Raw genomic sequence first — 12,224 nt, 5'->3', positions numbered from 1 at the left:
AATGGCCCTGGAAACTTTTTTGTGGAATGTTGACAAAAAGTTTGTGTTGTATCGTATAGTGATTTTTTATTTTTTTTGCTTCAAAATGTTTCAGTTCTTTATGAGTAAAAAAAAATTGCCTTTATTCATGAATATTTTATTTTTTTAATGATTGATGGCCATTGCTAGCTCACAGAATGTTCTAGCATAGGATGGTTGAAACTAACATATTAGCATATCCTCATCCAAGCTTTAGTTTCTGTACGTCAGTGGTTCAAAACCTGTGTTTGAATGATGAAACTCTAAGCTAATTTTTCAAAAGTATGTCAAGTTAGTTTACTGGAAGCCATGCTTATTTATGCTGGAATTATTTTGAATTATATTTACATAGTTTTAGCTTCAAACTCATTTTTTATATAGATTATTTTATGTTATTTATGTGCTTATTAACTGTGTGACTTTCATTCTTGTTAAACGCCTGTGGGATGAACATAAACATTCAATTTGGTTTAGATTATAAGTAATATGTATATGCAATTGACAAAATATTATTAACCTTATATTTTTTTGTCCATATTTACATGAAAATGGTGCTACACCTATTAGTCCGCCAGTCTGTATGTACTAAATAAATATCCCCCCTACCCCGAACTCGTTAGCACATCTAAAATGTAAAACTGTTCAACAGTTCTTCCTAGAAGATTATGTGAAGGAAAACAATGTAAATATAATATGAACATGATGTAGCCAACTAGTCATTTATCTTGTATGTACAATTCATAATGATATTTAGTTTATTTAATTTCTTTTTATTTCAGGTGCCAATTATTATTCCAGCATTGTTCTCCTTCGCCTGTCTGCTTATGGTTACTTTGTCACTATATTCAGACCCCATAAACACTGGGATTGGCTTTGCAATCACCCTAACTGGTGTACCTGTTTACTATCTCTTCATCTTCTGGGATAAGAAGCCAAAATGGTTCAGGACCTTTTCAGGTACAGTAGATCGCTTTGTAATGTAGGAAAAGAAACACTTTGAATTAAACACAATGCGTCAGTAAATCACAATGTGCTTCCTATTGTTGAGAGGTATTTAATATCATTTAAATAACTGATGAAAGTAAAATTTGGATTTTTGGATTTTAATCAGGGCCATAACATGCAATCACCGGGCTCCATCGCAACATTTGTGATGTGCTCAGCCATGCTGGTCTATATGCTACATAGGCCCCAATTCTGCTCTGCTGAGCTCCCCTACACATACACAAGAGAGCAGAGGCCTTCATGGAGGATGGACCAGCATAGCTGGACTATATGCTACATAGGCCCCAATTCTGCTCTGCTGAGCTCCCCTACACATACACAAGAGAGCAGAGGCCTTCATAGAGGATGGACCAGCATAGGGGGACTATCCTCACCACCCAGCTCCATAGCAGCTGAATGGATTGCTGCAGCTGTAGTTCCACTCTTTATAGTGTCACATATACAATATGTCGTTTATCATTTACTAGTTTTCAATAATCATTTTTATTACAACATACTTCCAAAAACGAAACTATGATTAAACACATTAATCCTAAAGATTGTTTATATTTATCTGTCCTCACCAAGGTAATGGTTTTGTCATGATGAGGAGGTTGAGCGCCCTTTGCTCCGCTGTCCCACCATGAGACAAGTCTTAAAAAATTGAGATTGTCCCTTGAAATGAAAGATTGCTGACACCTTATTGCGAAAATACCTGATTTTCATAAAATCCTGGGTAAATGGTCCATCTTATTTGGAGCTTAACAAATAAATATGTAAATGGTTGTGCAGAACATAGTTATTTCATTTACAAATAAGCATGAATCTTCCTAATCAATACATGAAGCAGCACATATGACTAAAGAGGTCTCATTTGTTATCAGCAGCTTAATTACAGGTTAAAAGTTAAAGTGGCAAATTTACAATGCAAATCATTCTATCCAATAGATGCAATAATCTTTAAATGAGTTGATCATCTGTCTAAGACATGTAAACTAATTTACATTTCAGCACATAAGCTGCTTTAAATATGGCAACCAATATAATTGAACTCCTTCGTTCCCAAGGGTGGGGGAGGCCCCAGCCTTCTTCTTTCTTACAGTATTTATAAAAATAGACCTGATCAGGGCACGTAATTGACACTAGGGAGTGTTACCCATGTGAGTGTGCCTGTGCATGGATATTGCTTCTTAATATATTGTGGCCTTATAAACAAAAACAGTGTAAATCAGAAATAAGGTCAATAAAACATATGATTGTAATTTATTAGGTGTTTTTGCTACATTTTTATAGGGCTAGAGGTCATGAAACTGCAATACTTGGAAATACTTATGACATAAAAAATTATCTGTTATCAGATTCATCCTGAATGCAAATCTTTTCCAGACATGTGTTATGTAATCAAAAGATTTTACTGATGGATAGAAGTAACTGAATAGCCACCTTTTATATATGTGTATGTGTGTGTGTCTGTTTTTAAGTTACACCCCTTCTTACCTTTCAACATACATCAGTGTTCTGATGAATAAAACTGTTCTAGTTTTAGAACTGTGATATCAATTTTCAAAATTCACGCTGAAAATAATTTGTAACATGTATTTAAAATGTATTTTCTTTCACAGCAAAATCTAGGAATAAAAAGTAAAAACAAATGTACTCTAGTATATAGAGCATAAACTCAAGGCTATAACTATCCTAGGTGCAGGGGCTATGACCACCAAGGCATCACTTGCCTTAGGGAATCCCTATCAAGCAATGTCTGTGCAAAAAAAAATGTATATATTGTGACAGAGTCACTGGAATGAAGCTAAATGGGAGAGGTATGTGTCCCAGACTTCCTGCATTGTATACATAAGGCCCAGTCTGGGTCTTCTGGTCTGCCAGTCTCAAAAGAGACTGATCAAGAGATGTACCTGGGAGGTGCCTGTGAAAAAAAGCAGCTAGAATAGGCAATCAGTGTCTCAGGCCTGGGGAGGAGGTGAGGTGCCTCCTGGGACAATCTGCTATGGTGAGCAAAAATATATTGACTGTGCATTTGTACAGAAGGTCCACAGTGGGGCACACTCTGAGGATAGCCGCTGGTGGTGTTTAAATGGGGTGATACACCTCAAACTAACGCAGGTGAAAGATGAGCTGGTGAAGTACAGATGCCTGTTGAGCAGAAGGGATACACCTATTTATTTCAATGATAATGTTCTGATAACTATCTCTCCTAAATGTTATAATAAAACCTGCTCCATCAGTATGCCACTGATGTAATATCGTATGATATAGTTTGCACCATCATTTTCCACCAATTTACCAGCATTTCTAAAAGAAACTGCATGACCTGACCACTATCAAAATCATTCCAACAGTATACATTTCTCCTTAGCCAACAAGTGTCTTCTAAAATAGAATAAATATCAATCCTGTTGTACTTCCAAACTATAATCAAACCAACCTATATCAGAAAATTGCACTAATAAATATGTAAGTGGGTTCACTGGGGGGGATTTACAATTTTCACCAGCTTAGAAAAAGTCAGATCAGCTAGCACCTCAATCAGGCTTAGAGATAAAAAAAAAGTATTTTTTCCACATGTGATTATATAGGAAGAATGTATACACACATCTGCTGATCTGGTAAAAGCTGTAGGCTTAGTTTGCGATAGAAAGATGATCAGCATGGAAATAGAGAACCAATAGTTCATTGTCAATTGTTTCCTATCTGTTGTCAATTTTTTCTGTCTTCAGATAGATAAATAGAGTGTATATTTTATGTATGTGCCACCTCTTAAGCTGGGAGAATCCACACATAATAGAATAAATCTTTCTGTATTCTCTGCTCACAATGTCCTATTTGCTAATTCCAGATTCCTTGGATTCCAGAGTCTCTGACCATATTTCTTCATTGATTTGTTTTATTTTGTGCATTGTCTGTTAATCCCGACCTTCTAACGATGCAAATCGTGGCATTATCTGTCTTGAAATGTAATTTCCTGCAAGAGTGTCCTGATCAGCACTACTGGAGTTCAAAAATAATAACATGCTCTATTGCTCTGTCACTTCTATGCCTAATGCCCTGACTCTATTATACACTTGCATAACACTACTGAAATAATTGTAGCACAAATATCTCTGGGGAACATTATGCAATACTTGCCTCTTTCTCATTTCTTTTTCTTCATAAACATTCCATTCCAGTATAACACTTATATGGACTTACACATTGTCATTTGTATTGAACTTAGTCTATATTGGCTACATTGTTCCATATTACTAGTTTCCCAATACATACATGATACACTGGTGAAGATGAGTAAAAAATGCAACATTTTAATTGGACATTTTCAATTTAATTTTATTGTATATGAATAAAATAGATATTACATGCACACAAATGAATAACAACCAAACACATATGGATATATTTAATAGCATGGTTTTATGTGCTCAAATCTAGTATCACCCAGAGTAAGCCATCAGGGGGTAAATGTATCAAACTGCGAGTTTGCCAGCGTGTTAAAATCGCGGAAAATCGCGGGCGTTTACCCGCAATTTTTTTTAAAAAAAACCTGGAAATGTATCAAGCTGCGATATTGACACTCATGTTCAAAATCGCTGGCCATCTCTGGCAATTTTGAGCGATGTAAACACTCCCGAGTTTAGCTAACTCTCCTGTGTTTGGCAAACTCTCCTGTGTTGTAACAGTGAGTTGTAAACACATCACTGTTACACTGCCCCTGTCATACAGATGCCAGAGCTCCGGCAGATGTAAAAACTGTAAAGAACAGATCAAAGTGAAAAAATAAAAAAGCGTGGGGTCCCCCCTCTATTCCAGCTTAACCCTAGTGCTGCCTGACTAGTGCTGGACCCGTGAAAATTGGGGAAAAATTTTGCGTGGGGTCCCCCCAATTTTCACTTTACCAGCACTAGGCAAACCAGCCAGGGTTGGCGGCACTATAGCAGTGGGACACACGGCAGGGGTCCCCCTGCCATAATGACTAACCAACCCTAGACTGTTCAGCGCTGGGCTGCATTCCCTAGGGAGTGGGGTCCGCCGAAAAAAACAAGCGCCCCCCCCCCCCCCTAGAAAGAACCAGCCCAGTGCTGATAGCACTAGGGCTCTTCCTACTACCCCTGGGCTGTGGGAAGTAGGGTAATATGGCGGTAAATAGTGAAAAAAACAAACTGACGCCAATTTTGTTTGTGGAACTACAAGTCCCAGCCAGCCAGGTTGCCAAAAACAGTGTGGCCATGCTGGTGCTTGTATAACTACAAGCACCAGCATACCCACGGCAGCTAGGGCATGTTGGCACTTGGAGAACCACAAGTGCCAACATGCCCTGACATCCCTGGCTTGCTGGGCCCTGTAGTTCCACATAGAAAAAAGTTAACAAAACCACAAGTCCCTCATAAAAACCACATATATTTATTAAAAATAAAAACCCCACAATATATACACTACCCACCCTCTTTTTTACCACATCTAATTAATAAAAATAAAAAACCCCAAATACTCACCAATGATGTCTTCTTTCTTCTTACCAAGGTCCTGGCTTGCCCCAGTCCCTTAATATTTATACCTCCATCTTGACGGCTTGCCCCAGTCCCAGCCATTTTATACCTCCATAAACGATTGTTGAAAAACTGGAACACTTCGCCCAGAAGGGGCCCATATTTGTGCATCTTGAATCTTTGTGCTTGATTGAAGAAAGATAAAAAAAAGTCTTGAGATGCCGCAAAGATTCGGGATGCACAAATATGGGCCCCTTCTGGGCGAAGTGTTCCAGTTTTTCAACAATCATTTATGGAGGAATAAAATGGATGGGACTGGGGCAAGCCGTCAAGATGGAGGTATAAATATTAAGGGACTGGGGCAAGCCAGGACCTTGGTAAGAAGAAAGAAGACATCATTGGTAAGTATTTGGTTTTTTTTATTTTTATTAAATAGATGTGGTAAAAAAGAGGGTGGGTAGTGTATTTATTGTGGGGGTTTTATTTTTAATAAATATATGTGGTTTTTATGAGGGACTTGTGGTTTTGTTAACTTTTTTCTATGTGGAACTACAGGGCCCAGCAAGCCAGGGATGTCAGGGCATGTTGGCACTTGTGGTTCTCCAAGTGCCAACATGCCCTAGCTGCCGTGGGTATGCTGGTGCTTGTAGTTATACAAGCACCAGCATAGCCACACTGTAATTGGCAACCTGGCTGGCTGGGACTTGTAGTTCCACAAACAAAATTGGTGTCAGTTTGTTTTTTTCACTATTTACCGCCGTATTACCCTACTACCCACAGCCCTGGGGTAGTAGGAAGAGCCCTAGTGCTATCAGCACTGGGCTGGTTCTTTCTAGGGGGGGGGCCCGCTTGTTTTTTTTGGCGGACCCCACTCCCTAGGGAATCCAGCCCAGCGCTGAACAGTCTAGGGTTGGTTAGTCATTATGGCAGGGGGACCCCTGCCGCGCGTCCCACTGCTATAGTGCCGCCAACCCTGGCTGGTTTGCCTAGTGCTGGTAAAGTGAAAATCGGGGGGACCCCACGCCAAATTTTTCCCCGATTTTCACGGGACCAGCACTAGTCAGGCAGCACTAGGGTTAAGCATAAATAGCAGGGGGACCCCACGCTTTTTTTTTTTTTAACTTTTATCTATTCTTTAACTTTTTTACACTGCCAGAGCAGTGTAACAGTGATGTGTTGATACAACACGCTGCTATAAAGCAGCGTGTTGTATCTGGCGTGTTTAGAAGCAAACTCTCCTGAGCTTGCTAACTCACAGCTTTATACATTGGAGACTTGTATAGCTGCAGTGGCAAGCAGTGGTGAGTTTGATCTCTGGCGATTTTGCAAGTAGCGATTTTGACAGAAGCAGAACTCTGGCGATTTTGCATGAAAACTCAGCTTCATACATCGGCGAGTTTCAACTCTCCCGAGAAAATCGCTGGAGTTGCAAAATCGCAGCTTGATACATTTACCCCCAGATGTTTGCTTTCATTCACTAAAGTTCCGTGGAAAATACACAGTTTGATTCTGATAGGTTGCTATGAGTTACTGCAAAACATTTATGTTTTGGGAAGGGAATGTGCATGTAGTGTGGCCACTCACTGCCATGAGAAGAGGAAGTGACCACGTTACACAAGGCCCCCCAACCCCCTTCCCTAAAAAACACACAAGATGGATAGATCAGTTTAATAAATCTGCCCCACAGAAAACCAGCTAGTTGAAAATTAATGAGCAAAAATGTCCATCCTTTAGAAACTTCTTTGTCAATTTTTTAATATTCCCTAACTAGTATTTACATTTGTTGTAGGGCTGACCACTGTACTGGCTGTTTAGGGCCCTGCTAGATATAAAGGGTCTATATATCAAGACAAGTATGGAGGATCTTTCCACCATAATTTCCTTTGGACAGATGATTTGCGTATCCATCCATCGAGTAGCATGGCCGGAGGAGTAGTTGCAGTAGAAGGAAGGCAAGGTTTATTTATTTAATCAGGTTAATTTTACATTTGCTTGACAAAAGAACTCTTATTTTTAAAGGAGTTTACAGCATTTCAGCTGTTACATATATAGCTGCTTTATCTATCTAGCTCTTAACTATCTATCTCTTCTATCTATCCATCTCTCTATCTATCTACTTTAATTCTGCATGTACCAGTGACAGATGTGTGCGACATAGAAGGGGTGTTTTAGTGGAAGGGGGCTGGAGGGCAGCTCAGTGTTTCCAAAGTGCTGGGCATGTCCCCAGGGGATGTCACATGCCCCAATGTGATGTTGCATCTATCTTATTATTAGTAGTAGTTATGCACTATATTTTTTTTATATAGCACCAAAATGTTTAATGCTGTTCAATTAGATTTATATATATAACATACAATGATACAACAGAAACGTAAAATGATGTAGAAGGTGGTTGGGCTCTACTACTAGAACTTATAGTCTAAAGGAAAAGTAAGGATTGGAACAACACGTACAACTACTTGTTTAGTAGAATGGACCAGTCATAAATGTACCTACCCTCAAGTATATATTTTATCAAGTGACCAGTAATGCTGAATGGATGAGGCAACCACTTGTTCCTGATGCTTAATGCAGTACTTCATATAGATCAAGATGTTTACTTTCTAGATTGTTCAGCAAAGAGGTGATACCTCAGGGGGACCACTAAAAATTGCCCCCTGGCCCAGCTTAATTCTACAAGAAACCATCATCTTAGTGATAAATATACACATTTTACTTGGTGTGTGAATAAGGGGACACCCACCACACAATTTATTTTAATCCAATACTTTATTGAATACATTACAGTTTCTATAGTTTATACTAGATGTCTATTCATCTAAACTTCAAAAAAACACAGAGCCACATTTGTGAAGCCAGTTCAGAGTGTTTTATTGTTAAGCTGCTTTATATTTGCAATCATGTTTGCATGTATTTAGTGATTCTTGTGCTGAAGTGATAACAGGGACAGTTTTTTTGGCTTACACAGTAGTCTACTAATCTTCCTAATGTATACTTTGTGTTTGCTATCGAACCTGGTCAAATGACAGTTTGCTTCACAGGCAGTGTAGAAGCTGCACAGTGTTCTAGAAGTGTTTCCAAAGGCCTGTGTTGCATGATTTCCATTTTTGTGGTTGCATTATATTTGTATAGCACATTGCTTTGTTTTAATAAGTGTTAAGCCATTTTGCATATTTTACCCAGATTTCATAGAACACATAGAATTTCATCACCCATACTGATTGGATAAATGTTGCTCACAAAAGGGATCTAGGTGAACAATAGGAGCTGCAACCTCCCGAGACCAGCCTTAAGGCCTCTAGCAAGGTCCATAATGTCAGACAATGATTCTCTGGGTGGTAGACCCAGATACCCACATATCCACCCCACCCTTTTAGTGTAGACAATAACACCAGGTAATGGAATAACTATTACTCAATTTGGTGGAAGGTCCAAAAGGAAAGCATAAGTCACAAGATATGTTGGTGATAAGCCTTAATGTCTCAATTCTCTTGTTTAACTGAAGTCACACTCCCTCATTCTTACTTTGGTGTTGCGGAACTATCAGTTTATCCCAGGCTGTATTCTATTATTTGTAGTCTTTCATATTTCACCATAAAACTTATCAAATTTACTTTGGGTTCATTACTTGTGGCCAAAGCACTCATGATAGTAAAACATCTTTAAAGTGAAATGTGCAAACCAACTATAGTGTAGACATACTTAACACTAAACAATATTTATTCTTTTAGAAATGCATTCCCAAAATTAGGTTTGGAATTATTACACATGAAACACCTGACGTGCTCCAGGGTCTAGTCCTGCTTCATTACCAATGTGGAGTTACCAAGAGCTTTAGTCACATGTCTGCAAATTGGCCTGTAGTTCTAGTTGGTAATATTAAATGTGGGGATTAACTTCTCTGCAGTTTACCATGATCACACTTTGGTTTAGATCACTGGCTCTTTTATGTATAAGATTAAAGGGGAATGTGCCATGTCACTAACTGGAACTGACAGCAGCTCATTTGACTGGAGCTGCAGTTAGACAATTATTTGCTGCCTACAGCAAGATTTGAGCACAGTGGATAAAAGGGAAATGGATAGGTCTAGGTACTTATGGTTATTTCTTGTAGTAATGGTAGGATATAACGGCTGCCAGGTAGGGGAGACGTTATAAAGACTACCCATCCTTCCCATTAAGGCTGCTTATGTTGTGATTTTGCACTTGTTTTAACTTACAGTAAGAGCAATGACCCCACATTTCAACAACACAAGAAGATATTATGATCAATAAAACATTAGATTACTGCACTTTAGGACACGACAACTTTCTGAAAAAAATGTATTATCTTTGAATACTGTTTTGCTATGGAGTTGTTGTTGAGGGTTTGTTGTTCAGGAAAGTGAAGCTTCCCTGGCCCTCCAAAGTAATAAAGTATGTTCTTAGCAAAGTAACATGTATAGAACATTATAGCTTTCTTCTAAAGCAATGAATGAAAAATGCTCTTTGCTGCAGTGTCAAGTTCACTTAAGTTAATACTCTAAGGTGTGGAGGACAATACATTTGCTGTATTGCAGTGTTCTACCTGTGATTATTGTGCAGTTTTAATTGATTCAGTGTATCCATAGACAAAGTGTGGCCCAGATTCATTAGGGAACAATCTACTGTATTGCATAAGGATGACTTTATGACTCAATTTACTTTCTTCAATCTAAGCCTATAGACCTAGGAACATCAACATTGAAATAAACATTGGGTCGTTTCTTGTAAATATACTTAATTCACAGACTTAGACAATTGAGGCATAAACTAGTTAATGCCAATGTGAAAATGTAATTGATCAATTGGTTTGGTCCTATTTAGTGAGTTGTTTTTGTTTGTTGCTTTTTTTTATTAGTATTTTTTAGTGGTATTATATGTTGTATCATTTAATTACAAGAAATTGTTAGGTGGATCTAAGCACAAAACCTAAAACCCATTAACACAATTACCAAGTAAGGGAGATTTATACGTGATTTTGATAGAGATAAATAAGCAATATATTATGACTTGCAGCAGAGTTATAATCCCAGTCTTTGATGACTTTGGGCTGCCATGATGATCACTAGATGATAGTGTTGTATTGTTAAGCGTAAAGAACATTACATTATTTGTCATACTCAACAATATTGTATTAAAGTGTCCAGTGTTTAAACGGTTGGTGAGTGGATGGGTCAAATATATGGTCACAGAACTTCTCGGAGACTTATTGGAGCATATTCAATTCGGGTCCCGGTCCGCGGTAACGCGCTTTACCGCAGAAAGTGCCCGTTATTGCTGGTATTACAGTACCGCAACATCGCGGATTTTCGTAAGCAACCCTATGGGCTGCAAACGAAAATCCACGTTATTGCGGTAACGTGGATGACGTTCGCGGGCTGTTCCAGAGCGTTACTGCGGACCGAAACCCGAATTGAATATGCCCTATTATGTCTATAGAATTTACAGTAAGGGGACATTATCCTACATTATCCTGTATATTAGCCCAGTTGGTTCAGATAATCTCTGTCATTTATTTCTACTTCCTCAAGTGCTTACTCCCAAAGCTTTGAATAAAGAAAGCAAGAGGATCACCTTCCCCAATCATGTAGTTATGGTGCCAGTCAGATAAACCAGGGAGGTGCAGCTTATTATGGCAAACCTGTTATCACAGATAAATGGGGCCTTTGCCTGCTCCAGATATATTAAATCCCCCAGTGTAGTGAGCTAGTAGTATTACTATAGGATGGCTTAAACAGTTATTGTACCTAAGAGAATTAACAGTACTTAGTGGTAGTAATATTTAGGAAACAATAACACTGTGTCAGTCTTTATGACGCATAATGTCATTTTAGTTTTTGCATTTCCTCAGTTTCCTACTGTACATACAATAACGTTCTTTCATTTTTTACATGATGTTGATTATTGTTCTAGTTTCTCCATAGCTTTTAGTACAATATGTGCTTCTTTTTTTCTTATGGATAAGCATTTATCATTATGCTAATGTTCTAATCTAATGTCTAGGACTTTAAACCTAATACATTTTTTCGAAACCTCCTCTCAGCATCAATCTTTGACTTTCCTATTGTGAGACCATTGATCTGACCTTCCTGGTTATTGGGATAAAGCAGGCTGGGGATGCTGAATGTCACTGAGAGATGTCATGTAAAATAAAAATACATTATGTATATTGTGTTATGACAGGTAAAAGCTTTACCAGATGATGATACTGATTTATAAATCATCTGAGAGAAACTCCTCCTTCAATAGCCTCTACTTACCATTATTATTATTTATTTTCTTTTACAGATAGAGTCACCACATTGCTGCAAATACTTCTGGAAGTTGTGCCAGCTGAAGAGAATATTTCCTAAGAAAAACTGAAATCAAATAATATGCTGAACCCCTCCAGCTGCAGTTCTACATGTTGTGTTACTGGGGGCCAACTATAAAGTTAAAACAATATTATTAGTCTATTCACTTCTTCTGCAGATACATATTTTCATTTATAGTAAAGGACAACAGAACTGCTTATTCATTATTTGCACTTTCACGTTAACTTAGAAGTGCAAAATACACCTTAGGACACTTAATCATAATGGGCCTGATTAACTATGGAAAGTTAAGCACAAAATTGAGTAAGTTTTCTAAACAAAACCATGTTACAATGAAAAGGGGTGCAAATGAGGTTATTATTTTGCACATAAGCAAAAAAATGGCTGT

At 38.1% G+C, this 12,224-nt stretch overlaps 1 protein-coding gene across 1 annotated transcript in view; it reads left to right on the top strand.

Moving 5' to 3' along the window:
* Positions 1 to 11,952, top strand: part of LOC142109205 (cystine/glutamate transporter-like) — a 159,194-nt gene extending 147,242 nt beyond the window's left edge. The window contains exons 11-12 of the mRNA XM_075193336.1: positions 798 to 975; positions 11,811 to 11,952. Of these exons, the coding sequence (XP_075049437.1) occupies positions 798 to 975; positions 11,811 to 11,875 (243 nt within the window). The 3' untranslated portion in view covers positions 11,876 to 11,952. The remainder of the gene's footprint in view (positions 1 to 797; positions 976 to 11,810) is intronic.
* Positions 11,953 to 12,224: the final 272 nt, after the last annotated feature.

This window comes from Mixophyes fleayi, chromosome 1, assembly GCF_038048845.1.
Source record: "Mixophyes fleayi isolate aMixFle1 chromosome 1, aMixFle1.hap1, whole genome shotgun sequence".
NCBI classification, from domain to species: domain Eukaryota; kingdom Metazoa; phylum Chordata; class Amphibia; order Anura; family Limnodynastidae; genus Mixophyes; species Mixophyes fleayi.
Note: the sequence above shows the minus strand (reverse complement) of the source record. Positions and strands in the feature narration are given on the sequence as shown.